The 14,762-nt window shown below is 36.5% G+C and overlaps 1 protein-coding gene and 1 non-coding gene across 2 annotated transcripts; both read right to left on the bottom strand.

Annotated features, from left to right (window-relative positions):
• Positions 1-2,706: 2,706 nt before the first annotated feature.
• LOC123626747 lies at positions 2,707-2,813 on the bottom strand. The gene has a single exon (XR_006730988.1). It is a non-coding gene; the product is annotated as a U6 spliceosomal RNA (small nuclear RNA).
• A 1,306-nt stretch (positions 2,814-4,119) lies between these two features.
• LOC123626714 (putative ankyrin repeat domain-containing protein 20A5) lies at positions 4,120-13,788 on the bottom strand. Its single transcript, XM_045535950.1, has 5 exons — positions 13,538-13,788; positions 9,954-10,068; positions 9,618-9,791; positions 5,597-5,703; positions 4,120-4,258 (listed from the first exon to the last, which is right to left on the bottom strand). The coding sequence occupies exons 1-5, from the start codon at positions 13,786-13,788 to the stop codon at positions 4,120-4,122; spliced, it is 786 nt and encodes a 261-aa protein (XP_045391906.1).
• Between the last annotated feature and the right edge of the window lie 974 nt (positions 13,789-14,762).

Genomic DNA, 14,762 nt, shown 5'->3' with positions numbered 1-14,762 from the left:
ACAGACATTACTTCCTAGGACAGCTCTATTTTATTATGAGAACCCTAAGGACTGAAACTACATCTATCATTGTCTACTGCAACTTGCAAAACCTAACTTATAAAGGCTCTTTCTTAAAGACGTACTAAATTAAAGGTGTCTCGTACACTTCAGATTAGCAGGTGCTTAAGTTGTCACACCTAGGGAGAATAGTACCATTTTTGCTATTGTGAAATGTTTGTGTACTTTTATTACAATTTGTTGAGCCCAAAGTAAGTCTGTTGGAATACTGACTATGGTAATCTTTTGCCTAATGGTAACAGGGTATCCTATTCTAATAAAATTACTGTTATCATGATAGTTATCTGGCAGATAGAAGAATATATATCTTGTTTTAACAAAGTAAATATATCTCATGCAGTTTCAATTTATTTGGGATGAGGTCGATAATAGTGAGACCACGTTAGTATAAAAATATGTAAGATAACTTGTGCTTCTCAACAAGGAATATCTGACTTTTGTACTCAGTATCTTTAAAAAAGAATTTTCTTCTGACACTACTGCACACTGGCTACTTTTTACAGTTCTTATTGCTATTTGTTCACACCAGAAAGCTATTTTTGAATTGCCAGTATTAAAGATAATTACTTCCTTAGTGACAGGAAACACTATGTAATACCCTTGATCACTGAACAACAAGGATTTGAAATATAGGGAGCAACTCATATGCATATTTTCTTCTGCCTCTGCCACACAGAAGCAACAACACCAACTTCTATTTCTCCTCCTCAGCCCACCTTGTGTGAATACGATGAGAATGAACACCTTTCTGATGATCCACCTCCACTTTATGAATAGTAAATAGTTTTTCTTCCTTATGATTTTCTTAATAATGGTTTATTTTCTCTAGTTTTCTTTATTGTAAGAATATAATGTATGATACATATACACAACGTTTTAACTGACTGCTTAAGTTAACAGTAGGGCTTCTGCTCAGCAGTAGGCTGTTAGTAAAGTTTTGGGGGAGCCAGTAGTTACACGCAAATTTTTCACCACACAGGAAATTGGTGCCCCTAACCCCTTCAATGTTCAGGGCAACTCTAATTAATATTCATTTCCTAGACAGAAACATTTATTATAAAATATAAATAACTCATTTTAATAAGAAATCCAATTGATTATAATGTCACCACAGAGGAAACATATAACATACTAACTTTAAAACCTATTTTATTATTTATACAAAAATATCATAGAGCATTTTAGGGACCATAATTAAATGAAGACTTTTTTTAGACAATACTGTTTGTGATTATAAACTCCCTACAATTAACTTCTTACATAATTCCGAATTCTAGATTACTAGGAAACAAATTTTTAAAATATGCACACAATTTACACATTGACTTTTTAACTGCCCTTTTTGTGCTCAAAACTTCCTTACTCTTTATTTTTTTATCCATGGTAGAACGACCAAGAGTAATTCACTATCAGAAGTCTTACCTGGATTGCTGTTTTCAGAAAGATCGTCAGTTATCTTTTCTTCTTTATATTCTGAAATTTGGTGGTGAATGCTATGTATAAAAATGTAATAAGTAATATTACTATTTTAATGCTGATATGAAAACGTTTACCAAATATGTGAAATTCTCAGAGTATTTCAACAAAATCAGGGCTAATATCAGAACTTTAATTAGCCCACACACTTCAAATCTGTAAGCACTGCAAACTTATTATGCTTTGATTTAAAGAATAAAAAACTAAGGTGAAGTCCTCATGAAGTGTGAGCAGCATAGTTCAGTCAACAAACTAGAGTACGCTTGACATAACAAAAAGTGTCCTGAACTTAAAAGAAGTCTTAGGTGCTATGACCAACAGCTATTTGTTCATGGAAAAGTTGCTTGTCTTAGGCTCAATGTCTTCAAAACATGACGATTTTTCTTCCTTGTGTCACTCTTAATAGACATTTTTATAAATATTTAATATTAATACTATAACATTTTTACAGTGCTTGAAGAAATAGTCAAGTAATGGATTACTTTGTTCTTTAATTTAATTGCTGAAATTATTTTAGAATCCCAAATACAACCCATTCTGCATTTTTCCCTAGGCTGCAATATTGAATGAAATGTTGAAGTTTCAAGAAAATGTTATTAAGTCCTAATTTTGATTATTAGTTGTCCTATTCTTTGTGGCTTGTAATTCAGGGTATCTCAGCTATTTCATAATTTGTGACAAAATTTATTAATAAATATATTATCTCATTAAATTAGATAACATAACTCTACCCCCATTACTGAGCTAATCAATCACACCAAAGGCAGAATAATCAACAAATGTCAAGACCTGCCTTGGACTGCTACTATTCCTTCTCTACCTACTCAAACTCTGAACCAGCAGATCTTCGTTAGCAAGATGCTTAATCTCCATGTTCTCTCCAAGTGATGGGGAAGGCAAAACCTTACTTTTATTTTTACTAGATTCAATGAAGGAGATTCTGGTTCATATTTTCTCATGTCTGAGACCAGTACCAACAACATATTTGCATATGACATTATACATGTTGCTCAACACTCAACTCCACTGTCATTTCATACATCACTTTACACAAATTTCTTGTTAGTGAAACTCACAATCTTAATATTAGGTCACACCTGTTTTGCTTTGACATACACTGTTTCCTCAGAGCTAGTCAGCAAATAGTCAAATGATGTTCACAGGACTGCACAGAATATGGAATGCTTCATAAATTTTCATGTCATCCTTGGGCACGGACCGTGGTAATCTTCTTTATATTCTTTCAATTTTCGTATATGTGTTGATGAAGCAAGCACAAAGCCCTATATGGACACTGATGAGTCAGGGATGAGGTTTGGCCCTGTTAAATCCAATCAACCTCCTGTATGTATGTATGTATGTATGTATGTATTGTATTAACAGAAGAGCCAAACAATTAACCTACCTTTAGCTCAGAGAATTCTGATGAATGGTTTCCCTAAGAGGTAGAATTTGAAAGAATTTAAGAAACCTCAGGTACAGGTCCAAGTAGCTTGGGAGATTTTCATTATTATGGAAAACACATCACTTGAGAGACCAGATACAAGTTAGTGACCATTACTCTGCAGAAGGATGAAATGTGACTTTCCAATACTTAAAAAAAAGGCACTAAACACAGGCAAAAGGAGCCTTGGCATACAAATTGGTAGCAAAGAAAAAAGGAAGTTCTAATGTCTTCCTACAATGATATTTGAAACTCTCTGACAGTTTAGAACAATCTCAACTATTTGCTAGAGGGAAGACAATCAGGGGCATCAAAGGATAACTTACCATAAAGACCTACGCTAAGTCTAGGCTGAGATGAGGGCTCCACATAAGGTTTGGAGTGTGGAGGGAGGGCCATTTTGCTCACTATGTGTGTGGCTCTAGCTAGGAGGCCCAGCTGCCAGAGCAGGGTACTGGTGGTTTAGGAACAATGGTTGAGCATACGTGCACGAACTCAAAAAATGTGTATGTAGCCTTGAAGTCTAAATATGGATCACCATATGAAGACTGAGGGATCTGAATCTGTAAGGGCATCCTGGTTGCAAAGGTCAATCATTTCCAGACAGCAAGACCAGTGTCAAATGGAATAACAGAATAAATGAAACAATAGAATGATTGAAGTGTCCTTTCATTCCCCTCTCTCAGACTTGTAAAAAGAACTGTCTTCTTTGCATTTAGAGAACCATTTCATTTCCTGAAAAATTCAAGGAGGAGGCTATAGGAAATAGCCCCTAGAAGACACTACAACATTATCTGTCAAGTAGACATTTCAAGACCCAAATAACTAATTAGAAGGATCAAACATGTGGCATATAATCCCATGCACAAGAGTTATTCTTCAAATGAAATGGATGATGCTGATACCATCCCTAATGATAAAGGTTTCTTGAAAGTCTTGAGATGATGAATTCTGTACCCATTACTACTTCTAACTAGTTTAGCCTTTTGTTTGATTTCTGGCTGATGAATTCGACTAATTCACTGCCATTCCAACACTACCTGAAACACACTATGAAATCTCACCTGATGTATAAGATACAAAATTTGAAAGTATTTTAAACCTTGATTTAGTGTTCACTGGTCTTTTAATGTAAATACTTACGTATTAAAACCACTAGTATTGGCATAATCCTTCACAGTCCATGCAGAGATATCTTCAGAAAAAACATCCATACCTTCCTCAAGAAGGTGTACTATACTTGGTGAGTTATGATGTTCAGCAAGCATGAGGGCCGTTCTAAAATAACAAAGAGATAACCTCACCCTTGGGAACTTTAATAAAGTTATTTAAAATGCTAATTTGATATACATTGCCAGCTGAATATTTTGCCTATCAGTATAGAATTAACCTTTTATATGTACTAACAGACACAAGCATCTTGGGTGCTCAAGCGTGCCTCTTTGTAAATTACCACCTAGGTTAAAAGGAAGGGACAAAAACGTAGCTTCTTGTCCCATTAAGGTATGACATAGTAGAAGTTGGTCATTCTCTGCTGAGATCACTTATCTAAAGTAAGCAAAGCATTGCATGAAGTATGCTCCATGTCTTCCCTATTTTGACATAATGAACTGTAATTCAGAGTCAACTAGGGGTCAGTTAAGTAAGAGCTATCTGCAGGCTTAACCAATAACATTAGCAGTAATGGTGAAAATAGTAGCCATAGTAGTTTCAGTTAATGATGTTGATGAGCATGTGCTGGGGACTAAATTCAATGTTCTATATATAATCTTACTTGTACACAACCACCCTGGAAGGGCATAGTGTTATTCTCCTTCTCATATTAGAATACACATTTGGTGGGAAGTGGTCTTCCCAACGTCGCACACCTAGCAAGTGGGAAAGCTACAATTTAAACCCGGTTTTATATGAATGAAAAGCTGTCTCTTCCCTTTATCATCCACTTATGACTTATCTTCATTAAAGAAAAATTTTATCCACTTAAAGTTGTCTTTCTCCCTTTTCTCATGACAATTAAAAAGAAAAAATCAAAATACATTAGAAATGAAAAAGGAAAACAACTGATGAACCCACAGTATCTAGTTATAGCAATTAATAATCCTTTACAGATCACCTAACATCAATATTTTTCAAAGAAAGCACTTAAGGCAAAAGAGTGGTCCCAAAGAAAAAATGATTTTCAACTTCTATTTATGTTTCATATAGCATTTTTGAAGGAAAACTCTATAAGAAGAAGTTAAAAAAATACTATAAAAGTATTAAGAAGGTCAATATTGAGTCATAAAGTGATCTAAAAGTTAAAATCCACACTTCATTAAAACTAATATGGAACCTCTTTAGGTGATATAAGATCACATGATCAAAAACATCAGATTACAAATAACAAATATCAGTCAGTATCATGAGAGATGATGAATCCTACTGCATATTGTTCTTTAGCTTCCAGAGTCCAAATAATTGCTTTTCTACCTAAGTGATGATTTGTGTTGATATTTGTCACTCTATCCTCTCAACAATTATGTTAATCTTCTCATTCATTTAATAATTCTGACTTGAGTGACTCTTACTACCCTAAAATAACATTCACATTTAAAAAAAAAGCACTAAATACTATACCTGTTCATTTTATCTACTGCATTTATATCTGCATTCTTCTGTATCAAAAATTCTACCATTTCCTCTTTAGTTCCACTTACAGCAAGTAGAAGTGGAGTGAGGTGATCCTGTAATACAGAAAAATCAATTTATCATTCAAAAAATTTCATATTTCTCAACTGAACTGAACATTTGATGTAAGAGCCTATGAACTTAAATGTATCATACAGAAAGTAAATGAAAGGTAGTTTCATCCACTCGCCCGTCTGTTCTGCTCCTTCCCTTAGAAACTCCCCTCCTCTGCCTCTCCAGGCTAACTCCTGCCATCTCCAAAACTCATTTCAAACGTTTCCGGGTTCTAAGAATCTTTGTTTCTATCACAACATTTACCATGATATGCTGTACTTATTTTATTGTTTTCCATCTAAACCAAGAGCTTCTTGGGGGCAGGGGCTGTATCTTTTATCTCCATATTTACAAACCCTAAGATGTAGTAATAAATGCTTCAAGGATTTTTATTGAATTAATATCAATTATTGTACCTACAGCAATGTTTTTTAAATGATATTCCAAAGAGTATTTAGATACCATAAGTTAAACACTGTACCCCAAAAGGAAGATTCCATGACCATCCAGGCTAGAGAAGTAGTGCAAAACTGTGCATCGTATGTCCAGTATTAAAGAAATCTCTCAAGCTTTGTCTGATCTCTATTTGACAAGTATTATTATTATTTAGTTTTTTTGGTAAACAACATGTGAAGAATTAAATCTTTAGAGATACAGTTTTAAGAACTTTCCAGTGAATGTAGAGGTTTCCTCCAGGTGATACAAACTCATGTGATTCTCTTCTAACAGTAGTGTAGGACCCCAGGGTACCAATGTCAGGTACTCCTTCTCCAAAGGGTCACGAAGGAAATGGGCTCTGAATAAAAGAGAGAGGTTTCAAATGAATTTCAACTCATTATTTCATGGTCCATGTTGTTTCTCCTGTGACAAGGTGACAGATTTTTATCTTAGTTATTAGAAGGCTCACTATGATTTTTTTCCTCAATTATCCTGATGATCCTGGGATGCTAATGCCTATCTGCTTTATTTTAATCCACTTGTATTCTGATTTCTATTTTAATTGGTACTCGAGTTGGTTTTTACTTCATGCAAAATATAAATCAGAAATAAAAATATAATGGCTTATCAATTAGAGTTCTAATACTGATCTATATGGATTATTGCTAGCACAATGGAAGCCACTAAATCATTTGCATTTTATAGAGTTTATGCTGAGGAGAAAGATATAATGCTGTCTTCATTACACACAGCCTAGCCAACTATAACCATGGGTAAAGTTCCCTCGTGGTCTAGTGGTTAGGATTCAGCGTTCTCACCATGTGTAACCTAAAAAGCTTATAGGTATTCCAATAGGATGATGATTTTTTATGGTATATATAATAAAAACTTGATTTTTTAAAAAAAATTTCTATATTCTAAAATTCAACCATATTACTAATGGATAAATGTATATTATAATATAGATGACATACATTCTAAACAAGTATAAACTGTCTTGAAAACCTTGAAATTATTTCAAAAAATACTAAAAAACAAGCTTTGTCCTCTCAAATGCTTAGGTAGGCAAGTAGATGTCCTGAGCCTGTGAAATATCTAGATAGGCACAGAAGCAAACTGGAGAACATACACCTTGTATAAAGGGGGAAGATTCTGCACAGCACAGCAAACATATGAGCTCAAGGGACAATAGGCTTGACTCTTTAGGGAAGCCTGAAACCCAGGTTCCTGCATGTCTCCCAAATTTTACATGCGGACTCAACTTATCGAGGCAAAGTAAATCTACTTATGGGCTGCATTTTGACTATAGTCTCATGTTCTAAAATTCACTAATGATGTTTCCAAATAGTCATGTATAAAGCAAGTACTTGCATGTGAAATCTTTGTTTTCTTTAGTGTCATAGGTTTTACCAAAATATCAAGCCCCAATATGGAATAAAAATTGCTATTAAGATTTATAATACCCACAACAAGAATTTTTCAAACATCTACTTGTTTACTGTCTACTTGTGTTTATTTTTCCCAGATTGTTACCCAAATGGTTAACTAGTTCACAGACTGCTAAAACTAAATTATTAAAAGAATTCCTCTCTGTGTTCTTGGAAACTTCATGCTTTTAAGTGTTGAAAACTGCCATCCTCATTATGTCAAAGCTGTATGAACTTAACAGACATACTGAGATAGTCCATAATACAGCTGTACCTGAATAAAAGATTCAAGATTTGCTACTGTGCTAACTGAGAACGCCTTGCTTGTAGTAAACATTTGTTGAACTAATCCCCTGAATGATAACAAAGAAATGTGAAATCCCGAAAGGGCCCGTTACTACTTATTGAAAGACTGTCCATAAGCAGATTTCTAAAGACCCTCTGACTGGCAGTGAATGATTGCTAAACAGCAGGAAACGGGTGTTATTCCATAAGCTGATAGATGTTGCCAATAATATTCTTTGGAACTGCTCAACCACAGAGCTAGAGAGAGGCAGATAAAGTCAGGCTAATATTATTAGAAAGGAGAGATTTGAAGGAAGTAGCATCTATCAAACTCCAATTCTTCTGGAGATTTCTTATGTTTTTGAAACATGGGAATTTCTATATTATATTTGTTTATTCAGTGGTTCTTAAATAGGAATGCATCAGAATCTGAAGAAAAGTATTTTTATTGGCTACAGAGAGGGTCTGACTATGTTGCACAGGTGGACTCAAACTCCTGGGCTCAAGTGATCCTCCTGCCTCAACCCTCCAGACTAGCTGGGACAACAAGCACACGCTTCTGCACCCAGCTTTGAGGAAATGTTTCAATATACATATCCAGGCCTTCTTAGATTTACTAAATTAAAATCTGCAGGGCTGAGCCTAGACTTCTAGATTGTTAAAAAATGTTCCCCGGTCACTGTGAGACGGCTCTAGCTGAGCACTAGCACAGCAGGCAATCACTTCAATGTCCGGTCTCTCTCACATGGCCAAGGCCCTTTATCACTTGGAGATCTGGCCCAAAACAGGAAATAGTGAGAGATGGAGTCATTTGCTGAAAACTCCATTTAGTCTTGCTGCACAGGGTTAGAACAGGGACTAAGAAACTCAAAATGCAACTTGATTTTGCTATTTATAAGTTTTGTACCTTCCACCTTCCCAACAAGAAATTCTAGTAGAGTCTTGTCGAAGTGGCTGTTTCTGCAAGAGGAGGATAAGTGGCTGTTTGGGCAAGAGCAGGATATTCTTCCCTCTTCTCAAGTCTTTCCCACATCCTCACCACCTATTCACTGCCAATCTGCTTTCGTCAGAGTCCTCCTAACATCGATTTCTGGGCAAGTTTACAACTCCCTAACACTCTTTCCCAAACTAAGAATTACTTTCCGTAAAACTGAAGAGCACTTTGTCTAAACATAGAAACCAAGAACAAACAGACAAGTAAACACACAAAAAACTCTTCATTGTATTTTCCGCAAATTACCTAATTTCCAAATTTCCTGCATATTTCTGACTGTTCTCTCTTTCCCTTTCCATTTCTCTCTCTTACGACTTGCCAATTAGAGATAAGTCACTTTGATATAAATTGCATTTCTAAGGAACCTGTCAGCAGCAGCAAGACTTCCATTTACTATATAATGCTTTAGTTTTCAGGTATAAGATAAAGGGTATTTGCAGGGCAAATTTGGCTCCCCTGGGTTGTTTTATACTAAATAGAAAAAACAAACAAACAAAAAAAAAAAAACACAACACTTGTTTCAAAAAAAAGTTAACAAGTTTTCCTTTAACAAATGCAGGGTTTTCACAAATATTAACCATGAATGTAGAAAAGAAAACTGCATCTTCTAATGCTTCTTTAAATGTATAAACATTTTAAGTAAAATTTTAAGACAATTAAGGTATTTCAAAATATTTTCATTCACGGAACGTTTGAGCTTCCAAATATGGAAAATTGACAGTTACATATGTCAGCGTTTGATATTTTTCAAATACAGTTCATTGATCTCTACCTTGTTTATGGCTTCTTTATTTGCGCCATGTGAAAGGAGCTTTGCTGCGATCGATGGGGTGTCGCCATAGACAGCATAGTGAAGAGCTGTGTTGCCATACACGTCACTGTGATTCGGATCGGCACCGTGTTCTAACAGGATGGTGGCACACTCCTCTTCCAGGCATTGTACCGCCTATCAGTATCAGATCAAGAAATAGATCATAAATTCTAAGAGTTCAAAAGAAACATTCCAAAGATTCCACCGACTAGTTACATTTAAATGAAACAAATTTGTTTTTATTGTGTATATTGAAATGAAATCCGTCTCATGCTGCAATAGGTGGCTGCTATATACCTTAATCAGAGCTGTCCTTTTTTCACTGTCGGGGACATTGAGCTTGCATTTTCTGTCCACCAGGACAGTAACTACTTCTGGATGGCCACTGGCACAGGCCAAATGGAGAGCAGTCCTATGAAAGTGAGAGAGATTTTTAGGAAATTGTAGTGCACTACCTTAAAATATACAATGATTCATGTAATTATAAATATTAAACAGCATGTTTTCTTCTACCTTTAAAGCAAATATTTAATTTTCTTGTGAAGAAAGTACAATATTTATTAGCTGCTATTTCTCACTAGATTAATAAAAGAGCAGCCTATTTTAATAGAAAGAGATTGGCTTTTGGTATCAGTTCAACTTGGATTTGCATCCTACTTTAAGCTCTATCAATTATGAGCTATTGACCAGGCACGGTGGCTCATGCCTGTAATCCTAGCACTCTGGGAGGCCAAGGCAGGTGGATCATTTGAGCTCAGGAGTTTGAGATCAGCTTGAGGAAGAGCGAGACCCTGTCTCTACTAAAAATAGAAAGAAATTAGCTGGAAAACTAAAAATATACAGAAAAAATTAGCTGGGCATGGTGGCACATGCCTGTAATCCCAGCTACTCAGGAGGCTGAGGCAGAAGGATTGCTTGAGGCCAGGAGTTTGAGGTTGCTGTGAGCTAGGCTGATGCCATGGCACTGGAGCCTGGGCAACAGAGTGAGACTCTGCCTCAAAAAAAAAAAAAAAAAAACTTATTATCTATCACTTAGCCCTTCTGTGCCTCAATTTCCTCTTCAATAAAATAGGCAAAAAGAAAAAAATAGTAGCTATCTCATAGGACATCACTGTCATGCTCAAATGAGAATCTGTACGAAGTATGTGGAACAGTTCCTAATGTAAATAACAGCTCAGTGACTGTTACATAATGTAATTATTACTACTGCTTAACAAAGATAACATTTTAATTAAGCAAAATAATGCAATTATGCCTACATTGTGATTTATTTAAAGACTAGAGATAACATTGTATTTCAGTGCTGCTAGGGTGCTCATTTTCTCACATTTTAACATCACTGATACTGGAACAGCACCTTTTATTCATGATTTATTTCAACTACAATGGGCAGCATAGAAAAATTATCTCATTGATAAGCAAAATAACGGGACATCACAAAATCAATGCTGCCTTACATTAAGTGAAATAGGGCATATACAATAGGTCTATGGAAGTTCTAGTTATTTCACTGGCAGTTATGTAAGTTTCAGTTCTTAAAAGTACTATGGAAAAGAAGGTTGAAATAACAAAATTTTTAATACCAAATAATTCTTACTTTGATTTTCAAATAACTTCAGAGCAAAAGAAACTCAGGACTAGAATGAATAGGTATGCCCCATTTGTTCAATATATAGATTTATACACTGTGTGAGAATCAGATATTTTGAACGTTTAATGTTAATAATTAATACTGTTACAAATTTTAAAAGGGCAGTTAAAGTCATCTTTTACAATTGTCTACCTTCAGAAATGCTTTTGTTTGAAAGGAGTGAGCAATGACTTTAACTGAAATTAAGTCCTAATCCTCCAATTTTAAATTTCTCAAATTGCTCAGGCTGGTCAGGTAAATAGTTTTAAGGATGGATGTGTCCTGAAAGTTAGTAGAATACGTCTGCTACATAACAGGTCTTCATAGTATGTTTGATGAATAAATGCATTGAGAAAACAGAGTACAAGAGTTAAATATTTTGAAAGAAAACCCCTATAAAGTAATACCTTTGTAATAGTAACATTTATATTTCCTATTTTTCATTTTCATAATGATACACCTAAACTATAATGATTCATCTAAAATTTTTGCATGTAAGTAATAAATTATATAACAAAACAGATGCACATTAAAAAACTGTGTATGTAATAAAATCTTCAAGCACAGATGAAAAGATTCCCTTTACTTCTGAAGGGATAAAAGTTGGTGGAATATTCCAATCCACAAAATAATTTTAAAATAAATTCATAGAAATTAAGAAATTACTTCTATCTGTGCAAGATTCATATAACTGCTCTTCCCAGGGATTATATCCTTAATGACAAACTTTTACTAGAACTTTTAAATCGTACATGCTAATTGCCCAGAAATAACAAATTTTACCACATTGTGTACATATTTTAAGCTAACATGAGACCACAGTGTGTTTGTGTATATGTATAATAATCAAATTGACTTTTATTCTTACTTGATATACCTAAATACTCTTTACATGTCAGCACACATATGTACCTATGCCACCTTCTATGGTGACATATTATTCCATCTATGGACACAATCTAATTGATTTATAAAGCCATCATATGCATTCCTCTTAAAACCGTATTATTTTAAGTGCTGAGAAAAACAAATTGTATGATCTCTATTTCTTGAGGATATCTTGCTGTAATGCAATTGATGGGTAAAGGGCATATACAATTTTTAAATGTGTAGTTCCAGTTGCCTCCTTAGTGTAGTAGGCAGCGCGTCAGTCTCCTTTGTATGTAGTTACCACCAAGTTGTCTATTTGAAAAGAAATCAGCAACATAAACTGTAAGCACCAGTATAAGTATTTTCCATGTTTAATATTAGTATTTAATGTCTTCATTCTTACAAACTTCGAGGATAGATTAACAGTATCTCATTTCTCTTTTAACTTAAAATCCTTCTCTTAGCAGGGACACTTAATATTTTTTCTTATGTTTGTAGGTCACTTGTAGATCTGTAAAAAAAAAGTACTTTGCCCAATTTTAAATTAGACGTCAGTTTTTATCTTGTTTGATTTGTCACCATCATCAAGTTTTAAATTCTTTCATACATTTGGGTGTTTCTAGATTTTCTATTCTATTCCATTCATTTATCTATCTCTTCAACTGCTAATAAATGATTAATTTGTGGAAATTCATAGCATATTTGGATGCCTAGAAGAGCAAGTCTTACTCCATTACAAAATTTTTCTTCATCTCATCACAATAGTAAAAGCAAGACAGCATGTGTTAACTAAAAAATTTAGAAACCTTATAACATTTATTTAGCTCATGTAAAATTGATAAAATAGAAAGAGCTCATATTTTCAGAAAAATGAGTCTTCCTATTGAAGACTATGGTACCATATACCCACTTCAAATTTTCCTTCTAAGTTCCCTGAGTAAAGAACACATTTTCATAGGTGTACAGTGACATGAAATGGATATTGAACTTCTTGCTAAGATGTTTTAGCACAGAATTATTTATAGTATACTTATTATTCCTCTCACTATGTACCTTCCCATAAGGTATATAACATAATGATTTAAAATGTGTACATTAACAATAAAACACCGTGTATACTTGTGCTAGTTAAGTAACTAAACTTGGCAAGAAGCTGTCCTAGAAGGGGAGTCATGAGTGGACGGGGAAGCAGCTGAAGTCCTGTTTTTGTGCTGCTGCCCATGAAGCTGGCCTTGGCGCTGGACCCCTCCCAGGTGCCACGTCCCAGGTGCTGCGGAGCCCGCAGGGAGGACAGCCGGGTTCCCTCACCGCCAGTTCCCCGGGCTCCTGCCAGTCTGGGAAAGGCATCTCCCCCACAACCCGGGATGGCCGCGCCCATTACCTCTTCTTTCTATCTCTGGCATCCAAGACCTTTTTCTTCAGCGAAAGGATCTGCTCCACTTTCGGGACGTCACCGGCGCTGGCAGCTTGGTGGATTTGGCTGAGATCTTTCTTCCAGATGTGGTACCGTGGCTGCAGGAAGGCGCTGTCACCAGCCTCGCCTTCCAGGCCCTCTCTGGTCTGGCCATGGTGGCTGGAGGGGCCGGAGGGCGGCCCACCCTTGTCTGCCCCAAAGCAGAAGATCTTCCTCATGGTGGCGGCTGCCGGTTTCGAGGGAACCTCAGCCCACCCGCACCCCCACCCCACCCCACCCCAGCCCACCCCCTGCCTATTCCCCGCCTCGGGAGTCCAGTGCAGTGAGGACAATCCGATCTACCACGACCTCCAACAAGGGAAATCCTGGTCTCCAACTTCTGACAGCTGTAAATGGCCAGGCAGCACCAAGCACAGCCAAGCGACCACAAGCACCGCCAGAACCGTTAAAGCAACTGCTCACGTGCGCGTGACAATGAGCCGTCACTGCGCATGCGCACAACTGCCAGTGGGAAACCGCCCCCCTCCCCCTCCCCCCCTTGGTGACACTCTCCAGAACGCGCCACTCGGGGCTGTTCTGTCCCTGCTGCCGCGTGGCCTGCATGTGTGGCTGCAACTCGGGCCCCTACGTGGGCTGGCGGAGCTCACCCCGGGGCTGCCTCAGGCTCTCTGAGGGTGGCACCCCTGGGCCTGTGGGTTCCCAGCCAGCTGAACTCTCTGCTGACCATGGCTATAAAATTACAGACTCTAAATAAAGCTGTCTATTTTTCCAAATCTTTCTATCAGAAAATGTGTTTCTGTTTTGAATACCTAAAGCTGGTGCAGACAATTACTTTTCAGTATGAGTGGTGGGAAAAGAGGCTGTCAGTGGAGAAGTAGAATAAAATATGATCCTCCAAGATTTGGAACAATAGACAGCTTTCCCATTGTTGGGTGATGGCATTTGGGCCTGGGTCTGGTTAAAGTCCCTGACCTGGTGTTTGTCATATAGGAAGGGTCACAGGGAACTGACAGGGGTAGACTCCTGTGGCCTTTTGGTCTCTCTCTGCTGACCATGGCTATAAAATTGTAGACTCTAAATAAGATACGCACATCTCATTGATACCTTGAAGCTGAAAAAAAAAAAAAATCAGTCAAGACCCAAAGATTGCCTGGCCACAAAATATCTCAAAGCAAGCTTGGGCTCTTATTTC

The sequence above is a fragment of the Lemur catta genome, chromosome 22 (genome assembly GCF_020740605.2).
Source record: "Lemur catta isolate mLemCat1 chromosome 22, mLemCat1.pri, whole genome shotgun sequence".
In the NCBI taxonomy this organism is placed as follows: domain Eukaryota; kingdom Metazoa; phylum Chordata; class Mammalia; order Primates; family Lemuridae; genus Lemur; species Lemur catta.
The sequence above is the reverse complement of the archived record's forward strand: the minus strand, read 5'-3'. Positions and strand labels throughout refer to the sequence as shown.

What these genes read in the sequence shown, in the direction of transcription:
- LOC123626714 (XM_045535950.1), bottom strand. Translation starts at nt 13,788, where the DNA reads ATGAGGAAGATCTTCTGCTTTGGGGCAGACAAGGGTGGGCCGCCCTCC. An exon ending in ATAAAGAAGCCATAAACAAG is followed by an intron (nt 5,704 to 9,617) that starts GTAGAGATCAAT and finishes TCTGTATTACAG; the next exon opens with GATCACCTCACTCCACTTCT. An exon ending in GCAGTAGATAAAATGAACAG is followed by an intron (nt 4,259 to 5,596) that starts GTATAGTATTTA and finishes TTGTTATTTTAG; the next exon opens with AACGGCCCTCATGCTTGCTG.